Source organism: Equus przewalskii, chromosome 32, assembly GCF_037783145.1.
Source record: "Equus przewalskii isolate Varuska chromosome 32, EquPr2, whole genome shotgun sequence".
NCBI classification, from domain to species: Eukaryota; Metazoa; Chordata; class Mammalia; order Perissodactyla; family Equidae; genus Equus; species Equus przewalskii.
Genome location: NC_091862.1, coordinates 7,838,666 through 7,856,620, shown reverse-complemented (window position 1 = coordinate 7,856,620; position 17,955 = coordinate 7,838,666). Strand labels below are relative to the sequence as shown.

The window sequence follows — 17,955 nt, the reverse complement described above, 5'->3', positions numbered from 1 at the left end:
TGAGCACGACAGGGTTGATGATTACTTTTACTATGAAGCCCTATTTTTGAAGTAACGTGAATGAGAAAGCTCTGGCAGTATTACGTCATCTCTGACTCACTGGTTTTCGTAGGAGAGGGGCTCGTGGTGAGAGTCAGGGAGCCAGTCAGGACTTCTTCAGACTGCTTTACACGCCCTCCCCCAAGCTGCCTTCCTCTCCCCTCCAGAGCTTCCGTGGCAATGAACCATTGCTTCTAACTGGAGTGCTTTGTGTCACTTAGATGTGTTGGAACAAGAAAAAGATTGAGAAGGAATGCACTGCATTTTATGTTAGAACTCAGGTTGAAAAAAGACGATAGTAGGGAATCCGTAGTTTTAGTTTCGAATTCCCATTAAAGTTGTATTCCTGTGGTTAGACCAATTAGGATTTCACCAAAAAAGGTATCCTTGTTATAGAAAAAAGAAACATACAAATTCAAAGTTTATAAAGTGTGTGAATGAAACACTATTAGAATCATCTGTAGATTGCTTTTCAAAAAAAGTACAGAAGCCCCTGTTGTTTTAAATTTTGGTCTATAAAATGTTGTGTTTATCAGATAATAAAAGAGTAACCAAGACCCAAAGTAGAAATTCTTCTGTATTGGAGATTAATCCAAACTAATAAAAGATTAGGCTCCAGAATAATAATTAACTCCGTGGGAAAGTAAGACTTTATTTTTATTCCCATTTCTGGAACGTGATTTCTGTAAGGAGAGGTGTATGAATATATGTTACTCCCCTTCTGGGTTTGTTTGGTTTTAGACTTTTTTTCTAAGTATGTTGGGGAAAGAGCCACAGTTTTGAAGTCGAATAACTGGGTTCCATTCCTTGCCGTAGCTCTTTCTCACCACATAACTTTGTAAATGACAGTCTTTCTGACTCTAGTCTTCGCATCTGTAAAATGGGTATAGTACTACTTTCCTACCTACCTCACAGGATTGTTGTGAGGCTTAAGAAGATATTTGTATAAATGGTAAAATGCTCTAGAAGTCAAATGTAAGCTTTTTTTTTTTTTAAAGAAGTTTTGTTACATTTTCTTCCTCTCTTGAAGCTCACTGTAAGTCAGTATGGGCTGGACATTCTATAAATATATATTTTAAGTGTATTTTACCTTTTAATCTCTGCCAAATAATCATACATTCCAAGGGCATACATTTTAAGCAGTGTAACCTTTTAGGTTTGAGGACGATTTTCCTTTCATTCATAATTGTTAGGAATATCTTGACCAACTGGTACCACAGATTGTACTCAATACGTATCTTCTATTTTGCACTGTTTTTATGGCTTATGTGATAATAGTAACGAATACAGTTGAAAGATTGTAGAAAAGAGGAAATATACTCATGATATTTGTTTCTTCTTGACTATGTCTATATTTTTATTCCTTATGATGAAGTCATTTGTAACTAGTGTGTATAAACGGCACATGATCTTCCATTTAATTCCCTTTGGCTTGTATGAGCATGCTTTATAAAACAATTTTCCTTTAAAATTGTATTATTATATTTCCAAATCTTTTAAAAAATTGCAACTAGTGATACTAAAAAAATCTAATTGCAGTTTTTTAATAATATGAATATCATAAATAGCCTTAGTGATTTGTTCAAAATTAGATGATGTTATCACTCCTTAGCTTCCAGAAATTCATTTTCTCAGGATGCATTTCTAATTACTTCCGCAGTCTCTGATTAACAGATGGGTTAGTTTCCAAAGTTCACTTGTATGGCAGTTGTTCTGATCTTGCCAATACTTATCTAGAGAAACTGCTGTAAATGAGAGTCTCAGGCCTTAAGTAAAACTTATTTATGTATAACAATACCAGCCACAGTTTTATTCCTGGCAGCAGGGACATCATAATGTAAGAGGAAAAAATGAGAAAGCATTTTTTCTCCTCCTTTTGGATCCAGAGATTACCCTAGGTCTTTTCCATGCTTACTCATTTATTTCCTGGTTTCTTATTCCCGGGATATTTAGAGCATCCCAGGATCTCGTTGTTCTTACTTATTTCCCCCACTTTGCTGTGTCGTAGTTCCTGTGTTCTAAGCGTGGTTGATCTCAAGTCTTAGGAATGAATGTATCTGATCGCCGTTTCAAAGTACTATGGGCTGGCGTCCCTGTAGGATCGAGGTCTTCTAGCCTCCACATCTTGCTGCTTCTCCCCTAGATACTGCTCGTAGAGTGACCCTTCCCGCCTTCCTCAAAAATGGATAGGAATCAGCTCGGCCGTCCAGGAGCTTCTAGGTCTCCTTTCCAACACTGCTGCAGCTTATGTGGGTTTTATTATCTTATTTACGGTTCAATTTTAGCTAAAAATTACAACAAGAGACCACGTAAACATACGTAAAAGATTTGTTCTTAATGTCAAAACTACCCCTGTGTAATTGCATTCTTTTTTTTTAAACTTGTAATCTTTGTAATAATTTTAGATTTATGGAAAACTTGTGGAGATGGCACGGAGTTTTCTTACACTGTTCATCCAGCTTCCTCTAATATTGACATCTTACTTAACCCTGCTACATTGTCAAAATTAATATGTTAATGTTGGTATGAAATACTGTTAACTAAACTATAGACATAATTTGGATTTCTGTTTTTCTACTGATGTCCCTTTTCTGTTCCAGGATCCAATCAAGAACACCACGTTACATTTAGTTGACGTGTCTTCCTAGTCTCAGATCGTCTTAGTTTCTCAGCCTTTCCTTATTTTTCTACGATCTGGATGGCTTGTAGGATGTCCCTGAATGTGGATTTGTCTGATGTTTTCACGTGATTAGACTGGGGTTATGGCCTTGGGCATGAATACCACAGAGCCGAAGCGCCCTCCTGGTGTTGTCATCCCTGGCAGTGTTAACCAGAGCACCTGGTTATGGTGGTGTCGGTCAGGTTTCTCCACAAGTGACCAGTTTTGTCTTTCCTTTCTCTGATGTTTGGAAGTGAGTCATTAAGCGCAACCCACACTCATCGGGAGGGGAATTAATCTCCACCTCCAGAAGTAGGGAGTGTCTTTATGTATTATTTGGAATTCTTTGTCGAAGATTTGCTTCTTCTCTCCCATTTATTTATTCAAGCACTTATTTATCTCAGTATGGACTCATAAATATTTATTGTTTACTTTGCATTCTAGTCAATACTATTGTTATTTATTTTGTTGCTCAAATTGTTGCTGCTTTAGCCATTGGAGCTCTTTCAGTTGGCTTCTGTGTCCTTTTGATGTGTCTCCATATTTTTTTGTGTTCTTTTGCTTCTTGTTTGCATTTTGAGCAGTTTCTTACTTTTTGGCATCATCTTATATTTTCCTGTTGCAGTCCTAAAATCAGCCATTTCTCCAGGGAGTGTGGTTCCTTTTATTGGAGAATGGGATTTAGGAATGAAGATCTGGGCACTGAATGTGTGTGTTGCTATCGGGGTGCGTTCATTCCAGGCACTCTCGGTGATGCCATTGGACAGTATAGGTACGTCTTCTAACCCATGTGTGCGCACCAGTCTATAATTACTTCTCCATCTGTCTATCGGAAATAATCATGAGTTCGTACTGATGTCTCTGGCTCTAACCCAGTACCCCGAGTTTCATTCTAACCTTCCTCCCTTGTTGATTTGTAACTTATTTCTCTTGCAGTGAGAGACCTGGCTCCAGTTACAATTTATTTACGTATTTGTTCAACCTTAGTAAACATGTAAAGTAGTTTCAGAATTGCTAACCAGCACCTCTGTGAGTAATGCCTCTGCCAACTAGAGTAGTGTCTAAGGACAGTTCTTTCTGTCTTCAGCGTTAGGGTAGGTAGCCAAAGCGCAGTTGCCAGAGTTTCTTGGGTCAGCCCCTCCTTCCTTCACCCTCTACAGTGAGGCTGTATCATACATTTGTAATGTAGTTAGACTCATTCATCTCAGGCCGCATTCCAGCCTGGGATTCCCCAGTGTCCTCATTGATTTTCTAAAATTTGCAAACTGTAAAGTGCACTCTTTGTGTTGTACAGTTCTCTGGGTTTTGTGCGTTTAAAATGTTAAATACTCATAAGATATTTGAGCCATAGATTGTGGTATGGTTACTTCATGCTCCATTTTGCTATACCTTATGAAATTTATATATTTTCAAAAGAAGAGAAAGATAAATGTGAATTTGTATTTTAATGTAATATACAAAAAGATTAGCTCTCTGACTGCATATTATTATGCATCTTACCTCAAACTCTGTGAGAATTTTTCGTTGCTTTATTAATTGCTTTCTTTTGAATTATAAATGAGCATGTAATTATTATAAGTTTAGTGCCCAATGAAATATTGTCTGTCTTTGAATCTAACAATAATTATGCTAATTTTTGTTTAGTTTTGCTTTTTGTTTATTAATTATGCTAATTTTTTCCTATAAGCACAAAAAACCCTGAAGAGGTTGCCTTTTATATTCAGAGTGGACAGAGAATGTAGAAACGAGTATATGTGGTAACAACCACCGTTTTTTGAGTCTTAACCTTGTGCCAGCCACGACAACCAAATAAAGTGGTGCCGTTATTTCTGCATTTTACAGATGCGGAGAGTGGGTAACTTGTCTAAAGTCATAGAGCTATAGATTGTTGGAGGGATTCAAACCCAGGATTCTGTGATACCAGACTGTAAACCTCCAACGTACTTCATATGTAGCCAGCGTGCAGTTCGGAGTCAGCCCACCGGAAACACTAAGTAGGCTGCAGGACCTCTCCCTCCTGCCTTCAAGATCAGTTTCATTAATATAGTTCGTATCGTTAATTTTTTATTTGCTCCAGTCGTCGCTTATCTGATTTCATTAGTAAAGTTTCGTGAACTTTTTTCTTTTTGAGGAAGATCAGCCCTGAGCTAACATCTGCTGCCAATCCTCCTCTTTTTGCTGAGGAAGACTGGCCCTGAGCTAAGATCCGTGTCCATCTTTCTCTAGTTTATATGTGGGACGCCTACCACAGCATGGCTTGCCAAGCGATGCCATGTCCGCACCCGGGATCCGAACTGGCGAACCCTGGGCCGAGGAAGCGGAACGTGTGCACTTAACCGCTGCGCCACCCGGCTGGCTGCTCGTGAACTTTTTAATTGAGTAAGTGGCAAGCTAGGAAGCACATACTTGCTCATTTACCTATAGGTTTTCCGTTTTCTTAAAAGAAGCATACTTATATGAGAGAAAATAGGAAGTTGTGCTACATTACTTTTGACTGCAGTGAGCTAACTAAATCAAACTTGATTTAAGATGAGAAAGATGAAAGAACAGAACTCATCAGCTTGCAGCGGAGAACTGGATCTCGTGATACCATCACCACCACCACCGCCAAAACTGGTAGCATTAATTGAATACTCCATATATGGATGGCGATTGGTCAGGTAACTTGGTCAAGGTCACATATCCTGTAAGTGATAGGGCCAAGATGGCTATAAAGCCGTGCTCTTAACCTTCACAGTACATTGCCTCCTGAAGTTATATTTTGCCCCACAGAGTGCCTTAAATATTTTTTGACTTAGGGCTATCATTTAAAAATTAGAAAATTTTACATGAAAATCTGGATTTTTCATTTTCCTTGAAAGACTGGGAGTTCTGTCACTGGGCCCACATCCTCAGGTGGTAGCACCTGGTGAACTCCAGTTTACCACAATGCCATCATTTCTTCTCCTCTTACTGTCCCCCTACCCTAGCTCACTCAGTTACATGTCCCAACTGGCCCTGTAGGCATTTCAACGATATGACCCTTTGTACAGAATCATACAAACCAACTCTTGAAGGGTAACATGAAGGCTATTTTGATCTAATCCTTCATTTTATAAAGCGATATACTTTCTTTTGTTTTATGCATTTATTGAAACATATGAAGAAAGTTGCTATTTATTCTCTACCCCTGCTCAGACTAGTAATCATTTAGTTTGTGTCATCTAGACTTTTTTGTGCTTATATAAATACATACCTTTGTTATGTAATGCACATAATTTTTTTATGTCAAACAAACATGATAGTGCTGTTTTCAGTCCGTGACTGGTGGGTCGTCCCCCCGTCCCGCAGTTCTCTACTTTGCGTCTGTCTGCATCAGTATGTGTAGCTCTACTTCAGTTCCACTTAACAGCTGCCTGGTATTCCATGATATGAATGTGCCGTACTTATTCAACCATTTCACTCTTTGCCCCCACCCTCTGCCGCTGGCAGCCATCAGTCTGTTTTCTGTTATCCGTGAGATCAGCTTTTTTTTCTTTTAGATTCCAATATTTGTCTGTCTTTGTCTGATTTATTTCACTTAGCATAATGCCCTCAAGTCCACCCATGTTGTCACAAATGGCAGGATTTCCTTCTTTTTTATGTCTGAATAATATTCCTCTGTGTGTGTGTTTGTGTGTCTGTATGTATATATGTATATACCCACCAGATTTTCTTGATCCATTCGTCCACCGAGGTACATTTAGGTCGTTTCCATGTCTGGCTGTTGTAAATAATGCTGCAGTGAACATGGGGTGGAGATATCTTTCCGAGTTAGTGTTTGCATTTTCTTCAGATAAATACCCGGAAGTGGAATTGCTGGATCACGTGAGAGTTCTACTCTTAATTTTTTCTTTTTTTTTGAGGAAGATTCGCCCTAAGCTAACATCTGTTGCCAATCTTCCTCTTTTTTGCTTGAGGAAGATTAGCCCTGAGCTAACATCTGTGCCAGTTGTCCTCTGTTTTGTGTGTGGGATGCCTCCACTGCATGGCTGATGTGTGGAGTAGGTCCATGCCGGGATCCAAACCTGCTAACCCGGACCACTGAAGCAGAAGGTGTGAGACTTTAACCACTCGGCCACGGGGCTGGCCCCTCTACTTTTAATTTTTTGAAGAGCCTCCATACTGTTTTCTGTAATGGTTGCACCAATTTACATTCCCACCAATAGTGCTCAAGTGTTCTTTTTCCTCCACATCCTCTCCAACGCTTGTTAATTTCTTGTCCTTTTGATAATAGCCATTCTGACAAGTGTGAGGTGATATCTCATTGAGGTTTTGATTTGCATTTCCCTGATGATTATAACCATTTCACTCTTAATGGACACTTAATTTTTTTACTCTTATAAACAATGTAGCCACAGATATTCTTGTACGTACCCCTTTATGAACTTATTCTATTGTTCCTGTAAGAATGGTTAATTCAAATGAAATCGCTAGGTCATAGGGTATGCACAATTAAATCTTTGGTAGATACTGCCAAGTTGCTCTCCAAAAAGGCTGTGCTAATGTATACCTTCCCCAGCAGTGTAGGAGAAATCCCCTTTTTCCAGCCATGATCAGTAGAAACTATAATTTTATTTTAATCTCTTAATTCCCCTCCTTTTTAGTGACATTGAGCCTGTTGTCATGTTAGCTGCCCATTTGTGTTTCTTCTTTGAGTTTTCTTTTATTCATTTTGTCCATTTTCTGTTGGGTTATTTATTTATTTTTATTATTGATCTATTGGAGCTATTTATATTTTATGGATATTACTCATTTTTCTGGTATGGCTATAAATGTTTTCTTCCAAACTGTGTTTTAATTTGTTTATGATACTTTGCACTAGATAGAAGTTTAAAATTTTTATGTAGTCATTACTCTTTTATCATCTTATTATATGTGTATTCCAAGATTATAAAAAAAAATTCTCTTATTTCTTTTCTTCTTTTTACGTACTTTAAAAAGTTTTGTTATGGAAAATGTTAAAGCATGCATTACTAGACAGAATAATACTGTGAACCCCCTGGAATCTGTATCCCAGCACAGTAGATGTCAGCTCATGGCCAGTACCTCCAGCCACTTGACACTGTCCTCTTATCATTTCGAAGAATACCTCAAATGCCATCATATTTTATGCTTAAATATTTCAGCATGTCTCTGTGAAAGATGAGGACTTATTTTTAACATGTACCACAATATCATCATCACACCTAAAAAAATAGCAGTAACTCCTTGGGATCATCAAATCTCAAATTAATGTCACATTTCTATTGTATTATAATTGTCATGGCTTTCTTTAAAAAATATTTTACAGTTTGAATCTATTTCAGCTGATAGTTTTAGAGTTTTGCGAGCCTAAACCACTCCAACGCCTTGAGACCTCACTGCGACCTCTTGACTTCGCTCAGGAATTTGTGCCAAAATCACTCCCTGTGTCACTGACACCCTCAGAGAGAGGCATTCTATCGCGTGCTCATTGGTGATTTTGGAATTTGTCCCTTTTGGCAATCCAACCGCCTGTTAATCCCCTCTGTTTCCCTGCTCCTGTGCTGGTACCAAGGGGTGGGCCTGGGGTACAGGTGGGTGTGGGGTACTGAGGTTCCAGGATGCCGCAGGGGTCTGGGAACTGTCCATGTTTCTCTCCCTCTTCTACTTCGAGGTTTATGAAGATACCTTGTCACCTGGTTTTCTTGTAAATGTGTCTCATGGAGTTTTGATTTTGTTGTCCCAGTTTTTCTGTCAGTTTTTATGGGAGAACTAAGGGGAATTGAAATCCTACTGCCACCACTCTCTTCCCTGAATTTTTTTTTATTGGCCTGTACTAAATTGCCAATATTTGATCATTTTGGACTGACTAAAATGGCAATTTTATATGGTTTAACCTAATGTATAGCTCTGTGTTTAGGTTTGAAAACATTTGGAATCTGTTTTTCCAAATAATGTATGTTCAACACACAATTTTGTATTTACGTTAATACATAGTTTAGTTTCTCATAACAGGCAAGAATTTCTAAAGTAGCCACGTAATTTGAAAAGTGATTATTTGTGATAGTGTGAAGTATGGTGTATAGGGTGAGATAAGGGTGTAATTATTTTTCCTTTAATTCCTTGTAACACTCATTGGATTATCTATTGTTTTCTAACTTCTTGAACGGCTGCCTACCTTTTTAATATACTAAATTATACATAATTAGGTATGTTTCTCTGTTTATTGCTGTGCCTGTACTTTTCTGTTTTAATTAAAGTAGATTATTAGTCAGTTTTGTCATCGTTTAGGGCAATTCTTCCCATTCATTCCTTCTTTTCAGAAATTTCTGAGCTCTTTTTATTTTTGCACATTACTTTCTTCCACATGAACGTTATTTAATGAATTTGTTAATCCGTACAAAATGCCATTGGGATTCTGGTTGTAATTATGTTGCGTTTTTATTAATGTTTCTACATTGTTGAGTCTTCCCAGTTTTGCTGGATTGGTGAGAGATTTTACGCCATATTTAATCCTATATTTCTCACTAGAAATAATAATAAATATGCCATTCTTGTTCCTTTCCTCTCTGCCTGTGTTTTATTGAAATTGTTGGCAATTATAAGATTCAGATTTTTTCTTACAGTATGCTTTTTAATTTTTCAAAATTTCTAACACTCCTTTCTAGAACTTGAATTATAGTCCTTAACCAGGTTATCGTCATGGAGTTGGATCTGCTGGATTCACAGCTTCTCACTTCCTTGGGCGTTTTTCCTTCTGTGTCTCAAGCTCTTTATTCTGATCCAGTTTTCCTTTGACTAGACTCTACTTCCTCAATTGGTTTCTTAGAGAAGGTAAATGAATTGTACTTTGCGTTCCTCCCTTTTCAGAGGCGTTTTCCTTCTTACGTCTTGGTGATGTCTTGACTGTGCAGGAAGCTCTCCTCCATCTCTTCGTTTTGTTCTTTCCGGCACTCCTATTACTCTTAGGTTAGAGCTCCGAGATCTGACTCCCATGTCTCTTATTTTTCACGCAAGATTTCCATTCCTTTTTCTTTTGCCCTGGGTTATAGTGATAATTGCTGCAGTTAATTTCTAATTATTAATTCAGTTTTTGACAGTGTTCATTCTATTTTCACTGTCTTCCTTGAGCTTATTTCAGAAATCTTAGTTTATTTTTTCAGAGCACTTTAATGAGGTCTTGCGTGAGAGTGTTTTATCGTTCTCTCCTGTTTCCGACCTTCGGTCGCTATAGCTGTTCTGATCCTTCACTTTGGTCTCCTTGGTTAAAACTGCTTTTTCCGCATCAGTGCTCAGTAGTGTTCTAATGTCTGTTCCTCGTTGTCTGGGTGGGGTTGACCCTCCAGGCACCACCAGCAGCAATATGTGTCCTCTGCAGCTGTGCAGGTCTGGCTGTTGGGTCTCCCCGACAGTGTTGTCTTGCTATTGTTGGGAAGTAGGATTGCTCCCTTTCCCAGTGAGCCTGGAGGAGATGGCTCAGCAGGCTGGAGCTGGAGAGCATGCCAAAGGAATTCTTTAGAATTTTATCATAGAAAGTTTGCTGCATTTTGTAGAGCTCTAAATAATCATTTTAACTGATGTCATTCTCTACACCAGAAGAAAAAATGCATTTATATTGCCTAAAGCTTTTAAACAGACATGTGTTAACCTGACCACATTTATGTCAAGTAATCATTTTTAAAATTACTCGGTTATTTTAGAAATTCTTGCCTGTTACGGGAGACTAAAGTATGTATTAATGTAAATGCAGAAGTATGTGTTGAACATAAAAGAATGTGTACGAAGGAGACCAATTAAGAGTTTGTGAAATGACGGGGAGCACAGATATGAATGACATCTGGAGGCAGAGTAGCTATACTTAGTGATGTTTTAAGTTGAAGAAAAGTTGAGATTTTCAAATTGTGATGGCTTCAGATTTTTCACTCTAGAAGGCAAGGCTTTGAACATGATTGGTCAGAGTGATGTTCCAGAGGCTTAAGAACAGCAGGAAAGTTCCAATTTCCTATTTTATGGGGAAAAGTATAGGAATTTGATGGGGATAACTACAAGAATGGGTGAGCAACACTAGGATTCCAGCAAATGTCAAATAAAGGTATCTGAGTGGTACTGGCTCGGTGAATTTTGTGAACTTTTTTCTTTCAGCATCATTCCTTATAACTCAGGAGGACAAGTGGACAAAAGAACTGGTTGACCCCGTTGGTTTCTGTGTTTACATAAATAGCTACCTGGTTTTGTAATCTTTCCTCAATTTGTAGTAATTCTCTAGTTTTCTCAGTCTAGAGATGTGGATAATACTGTATATAACCTTAAAAATAAGTGTTCTGATCATTTTAAATATGATAAAAGTGTATGATGAAAATGTATTAACTTCTTCTTCTACTATATGTTTTTGATAAAAATATTACAATTTGATTTTAGGTCTTGTTATGGTTTTCTAATACTTTTGTAACTTTTTGGGTTTATGTTGAAAATGTTGAATTATTCTAATGATTATTTTTCCTGTAAAATTGTGATTTTAGTATATATGTCAGCAAATTATAGAGAATAATAGTTTATGACTACAACCTTAGGACGTTCTCCTGCGTGCTCTTTTAACCCTTGTTGAATTTTTGTCATAGTTTTCCGAATTTCCGGATCCCATGTGGGGTTCAGATTACGTGCAGTTGTCCAGGACGCCGCCTTCGTCGGAGCAGAAGTGCAGCACTGTGTCTTGGGACGAGTTGAGGTCCATGGACTTACCGTCATTCGAACCTGCCTTCTTAGTCCTCTGCCGCGTCCTTCTGAACGTGATACACGAGTGTCTGAAGTTAAGATTGGAGCAGAGACCTGCTGGAGAGCCATCTCTCTTAAGTATTAAGCAGGTTTGTTTCAAAGACTGTTTAAAAATACTTAGCAATTATTATTCTACGGGCTCATAATTTTGATTTCAAGGATTTTTTTTCCTCTTTGTTGCAAAATGGTAAAAAATGAGTCTATATTAGTGTTTTTAAGCTGCTCTTTTTAGGGTAATTTAAAATGTGTTTTACATGCAGTCCTCAAGGATAAGATTGTGATTCACCCTTTCCACCACCCACTTCCTTGTTCTAAAAGGATGTAAAAGTCTATGTGAGTCTTTGAAGACTGGAAACTTAAAATTCATTCATAAGAGTTTAAGTTCTTAAAATTTATTTTTTTGTTCTTTTTAAGCTATGTGTAAACAGATGAATGTCTTTGAGCATGCAGAGGGGAGGTGTCTGGACTTTTTGCTTGCTTAGGCAATGGTATGGTTTAAACAGTAATGACAGCCTCTGCTTTCTTAGTTATTATTAATTTGGGGTGGAATTTTCTAAGGAGTTGGATGCTCCAGGGGTAACAGAGGAAGGGGTGGGAGCAGTTGTGTCTAGCAGAGTGAGTGCCGGAGAGTGTTTATATTTATGCTTCACGAGAGCAGCTTATTGACATTCGCTATATAAAATAAACGTTTCAGATTTTGAAAAAAATGTTGATATGTCTTCTGTCGACTGCATGTCCATCCCCAAGAGATTGCAGGGTTAGGAGTTCCTTGGTGCTGAGTGACAGGATGGAGCCTAGGGACAAGTGCGGGTTGAGGAAGGACAGGCCGTGCGCTAGGTACACAGCAGGACTGGGAGCTGTTTGTTCAGTTGGTGTAGATAGGTGTCCACTGGGTTGGAAGTGGATCCCTGCACCTCTTGTTGCCCCTTCACTCCATCCAGCCCCAAGCAGGGCTCTGCTTCCTTCTCACCGTCGCGGTTCTGGTCACTGTCCTGCTGTCGTCCACTTTGGCCGTGCTGTCGCTTGTCCTCCATAGCACAGCGATTACTTAGGAAGTTTTGGTCCCTTCCCCACCAGATGAATACTTCAGGAATGTAACCTGGTGAAACAAGGCGGAGTTTACGTTTTGCTGATGGGGCTATTGTGTGGATTAAACAGTAATTTATGTTAAAACATTTTGAAAAATAAAAAAACAATAGTTAGACTAGTGTAGCATTACTGAAGTAAAAATAAAATAGAAATTTTGGCTTAAATGCATTCAGAGACCCAGTTGTAAGCACCTCAGTGACACCTTTCACATAAAAATTTGTGTCTATGTAATCTGAACAGAACTTTTTAAAATAGATTTAATTCTAGCCATTGCTCTCTTACCATGGGTTTTTAAAAAACATTTTAAAGGAGAACTTCACTTTAGAAAATTTGAAAAGTACGGAAAATGATACAGACCAAAATGAAAGTTTGTCCCATTATTCTGCCACTCAGAGATAATCACTATAACATTTTGGTGTATTTCTAGCTGTTTGTTTTTCTTCTTCATATGTGTTTTCTATGCCTACAAGTGTAAAAAAAAAAACAAGAAAAAGGAAAAATATATGATTTTTTACCCTTAAATATTTTTCAAAAACGAGACTTTAAACATCTGTGATATGGGGCCAACCCGGTGGTGCAGCAGTTAAGTTCACATGTTCTGCCCTGGTGGTCCAGGGTTCGCTGGTTCAGATCCCAGGTGCAGACCTACCCACCACTTGTCAAACCGTGCTGTGGCAGGTGTCCCATATATAAAGTAGAGGAAGATGGGCATGGATGTTAGCTCAGGGCCAGCCTTCCTCAGCAAAAAGAGGAGGATTGACTGCAGATGTTAGCTCAGGGCTAATCTTCCTCAAAAAAAAAAAAAGAAAAAGAAAAAAACCCAGCTGTGATAGTGCTCTGCTATGTAGGTGCAGCACAGTTTACTTAATCACCATTGTTGTTTTGAGTAATATTGTGATAAATATATTTGTATGTAAGTTGTAGTCTGTATGTCTGATTACTTCTTGAGTATAAAACATAAAAGTAAATTAATGAGTCATAAGTTTTTAGATTCTAGAAAGTTGGTATCAGTTTACTTTCACAATGGCAACATTGTGGTTCCTTTTGTGTCTTAACAACTGGTGTAAGTGTCCTGTCGCACCCACAGTCCTTGCTGATTAGAATGTGTCCCAGCGTTCTCTTAACGGGAAGGGCTTTACAGGCTGTCTCATTCTGCCTCCTTCCCTCCTTTCTCCCCTCCCTTCTGGGCCTGCAGACTCTGGTCTTACTCCTCTTGCTGTTGTGTTGTTTTGTTTTCCTTGACTTCCGTCTAATTTCATCAGATTAATCTAGGTTGGTTTGTTTTGGTGATTATTAGAATTTTTTGATGGTAAAAGCCACAAATCACGGTAGATAAACTATGACAAGTTATTATAAAGGCCACCATGCTCTGTGGCATGTAAGGATATTTGAATATTGTATCTTTGGTTAAAAATGATCAGCTTCAAGAGGTTTTTCCCTGCATCTAGTATCTTACAGTGTAAAATAGAAAAATGCATCTTTTTCTGTGCAATTTATTTTCTATATAAATTTATTTGTAGGAAAATGTAATTTAGCAAATCAGATTTCACTTAGATATTTTCTCTGTGTATTCATGTTGTAATATTAAATACTCTAATTTTCAATAATTTGTTCTTACTCAATTGGGACTACTAAGATTTTATGTAAAATGAACTGATAAAGATTCTGGAAAATACTTTAGGTTTTTCAGAGGCAAGGTTCCCTTTTTCTGAGTGTTTTGAGGATTTAGTTGGGAAATGTGTGAAATCTGATGAAGGCTCTGGCCGGGCCGTGTGGGATGATAGAACGGGTGCCTCTTTCTCTTGCAGCTGGTGAGGGAGTGTAAAGAGGTGCTGAAGGGCGGCCTTTTAATGAAGCAGTATTACCAGTTCATGCTGCACGAGGTTCTCCACGACCTGGAGAAGACGGACTGCAACATTGACGCCTTCGAGGAGGACCTGCACAAAATGTTGATGGTAGGGCAGTCGAGAGAAGAGAGTGTGTGTGTGTGTGTGTGTGTGTGTGTGTGTGTGTGTGTGTGTGTGTGTGTTGGGAGGGGTGTGATCTTTAGTCTGATTGTTTTCACCTAGTATTAGGTTAAATTGTTTCTCCTAAATCCACATTTTAAAAAATCCTCACTGGTTTATAAGTTAGAATTCTTGACAGAGCTTACCCTAGTTCCTTGTTTAATTGTAGGATCTTACAGCAGAACAGTCCAGAAATAGAATCATGGTCTGGTCCTATTTTATTGAGCCATCTGTCATCCGCCATTTTTCCAATACTTGGGATGCGCTAGGGACCTTGCACGGCTCTGGGAATACAGTACTGAGCACCAAGAAACTCAGTCTGGTGAGAACTGGGCATAGTCCATGTTCCACCCCGAGAGGTAAATGCCAGGGCAGAACTGTGCTGAGATGCAGCGAAGGCTTAGAGCTGGGACACCTGCACTAGCCCAGGGACGTCCAGGAGCTGTTTTAGCTCTGAGGAAGCCGAGTCTTAAAGATGAGTCGAGTTAGTTGAGGAATTTGGCACATCCGAGGAATTATAAATAATGATTTGGTAGGAGCAGACTTATTTTTTATTTCTTCCCAAAAAGAGCTCTCCCAGATGCATGGCTCTCTTCTCAGATGCATGGTTACCTGTGCTGTCTAACCTCTACTTCTGTTCACATTGTTCCTTCCTCCTTTAAATATCCCCTCTCCTCCTCCTCTGCCCATTTAAGACTTACTTTCAAATTTTATTTTTTTCTAGAAAGCTTTGTCTGACAGTTTTAACCATTAGTGTGCGTTTGTCTGTACCTTCTCTGAACTCTTACATCAGTTATAATTAGAACCATACTGTTTAATACTTAATGATATACCACCTCTCTGTTCTCAGGTTTCCCCAGTTAGACTGAAAGCTGCATAAGCCAGGGGCTGTGCCTTGAAGCTCCTCTGTCTTCCCTCCTGGCTGGTAGTGTCGCTATATAGTCAATGCGTGTTAGATTCTTTACAGTATGCGCACAGATGGTGACATAATGTGGCAGGTTGATGGAATAACATAAAATGACAGTGCTTGTCGGTGTATGGTTTCTGGAATGATAGTTCAGCGCCTCCAGATACCCCCAGCTTTCTAGGCTGGCAGGAAAGAGAAGGGCAGAGGGGAAAAGTATCCATGCCAGCTAAGTCCAGAAAAGCGACAGCTCTCCTGGAAGCCCCACTGAACAGGTTTCCCCTACATCCTACTCACCAGACCTGTTGCACGGCCTCTAAACTGTACTGGAGGCTGGGCATTCGAATAGTCAGCTTTTCAGCCTCTGTGGTAGACGGAGAGAAAGAAGAATGGGACTGGAGCGCGACTTACTGTATCTGGCATATTATGAGAGGTAATTCTGAGTTTGAGATTATTTCCTAATTGTTCAGAAGACTACATAAAAGACCACAATGTGTAAAATGTGGCTACGGTCTGAAATACTCTATATTTCTTTTTTAAGAAATGTCTTTATCATTGAAAAGTTATGATAAAAGGCAACAAGCAAATTAATTTTTCTCTTTTTCTATGGATTATTAAACCAGAAGTTTAAAAAGACAAAATGTGCTTTGCTTTTCAAACTGTCTTTGATGGCCTTACAAAGTCACATGCAGCACCTTTTACTGTGTGATCCCGAAAGCAGGAAGGATGAGAAGGAGGCGGTTAACACGTGCCTTCCAGGTCATCTAGTTGCGGCGTCGTCGGTGCCCCTGTGAGGCATCTGAAGCCTAGGTTAAGTGAATTACCAAAATTCACAGCTAGTTAGAACTAGAAATGCTTAGCATTTTGTTTTGACTTTGCTACCAGTTAGCTTTGTGAGGCATGATCTTCCTTAGTTTTATCTCCATAATTTCACAGATGAAGAACTAGAAGTTATCAATGGTTTTAAAATTGTGCCCCAAAAGGCTCTAGATGGATAAGTGCAGGGGCATGTTTTGAGAACTGGGGGAGCCCAAAGAGAATCAGTGTTTTTGTTAGGAAGGACGGAGAGAATGGCCTTTGGGCAGGCAATCAAATTATGTTTACTCAACAGTCTTCCCTTGAAACTCACGAAAAACAGCAAAAAGAATAAAGAGTAAAGAAAAAAGTTATTTGGTAAAAGAGGAAAAAAGGACTATTATAATTATTTACCTTAAAATTTAGACTAAATGAGGGGATTGTAAGCTGTAACTATATTCCACTTTAGATACAGAGGGCCCACCCAGTGAAATGAGATCTGTGATATCTAGGGGTATGAAGAGGCGGGAGAGGAGCAGGGTGTGTCCCTGTAGAGGACTGTTGGAGGTGGAGCATCTACCAGACTCAAGGAGCACGGGTACCGACACCTGTCGTCTGCAGCTTCTCCTGTTAGCTGAGGAAGACTGCCGAAGGAGAGCTAGGTTAGAAGGGTCAGGGGAAGCAGTGATTAGCAAGTTATGCTGCAGAAAGTCTGTGACTTAGGGGTCCTTACTCTGTGCCACATAATCCTTTCAACTTGAAAAATGAGGAACTTCTGCCTGCAGTTCCAAGGGAATAAATGGGTGAGCATTTGTTTGAGGCAGCAAATGTGTATTGAAGCTGTGACCTGTCTTAGTTCATTTTCCTGGCCCTGGCCTTAGAAATAACCAAAACAATAAACATCTACTATATGATGTAGGAACATGTGACAGTAGATTTAAGGAAACCAGATCAAGGGAATGAAAATGATGAACAAAATGTGATCGTTATAGGAGACACCAGGGAGAGCTCAGACATGCACAGTTAGTGTTCCTGTAGAAGAATAAAGAGCAAACGGGCAGAAAAGATTCAATTTTCCACTCAACAGATAGTATTAGGTGTCTGCTGTGTGCCAGGCACGCATCGTGCCAGGTGCCAAGGATTCAGTGATGAGCATAAACTCACTCTCAGAGTTTGAGTGACGAGGAAAATGCTTATTAAAGAATCATGCAAACATAACATCACAGCAAGGAGAGACCACTCTTTTATGGACTCTTACCAGTAGGAGGTGAGTTCACGTGCTGGTTAGGAAACCTTCTCTCAGGAAGGGACACCTGGAGTTTACCTGAAGGTAAGGTTGATATGTGTATTATGATCCAGTTTATGTAGGAAATTGAAAACTTAGACAAAATAATACTATGCATTGTAAATTATATAACATTATCTTAAAAAGCATGTAAACTAGAAGGAGACATACTAAATTCATAATTGTTGCCTCTGAGGAAGGAAGAAAGAGATAGAAGTGAAGAAAGAAACAAATGAGAAGTTAACTTTGTGATGTATTATTTCCTATTGAAAAAATTTCCAAGGCAAATATGACAAAATACTAACATTTATTCATTCTGGGTGATATTTGTTAGAATATGTTTAAGCCTTTTTACTTCTTAATTAAAAGAGGGAAATTGAAAGAGACACTTCTGACAGAGAAGGCAGCAGATGCAAAGTCTTGG

The 17,955-nt window shown here is 38.9% G+C and overlaps 1 protein-coding gene across 16 annotated transcripts in view; it reads left to right on the top strand.

The window, feature by feature from the left end:
• The window catches only part of MAP3K4 (mitogen-activated protein kinase kinase kinase 4), a 139,090-nt gene that overhangs the window by 83,108 nt on the left and 38,027 nt on the right, over positions 1-17,955 (top strand). For all 16 annotated transcript variants that reach the window (XR_011535624.1, XR_011535623.1, XR_011535621.1 and 13 more), the window contains exons 4-5: positions 11,299-11,541; positions 14,350-14,496. Coding sequence is in view for 11 of the 16 variants with exons in the window: in XM_070603204.1 (XP_070459305.1) it covers positions 11,299-11,541; positions 14,350-14,496 (390 nt within the window). In the remaining 5 variants the exon portion in view is untranslated. The remainder of the gene's footprint in view (positions 1-11,298; positions 11,542-14,349; positions 14,497-17,955) is intronic.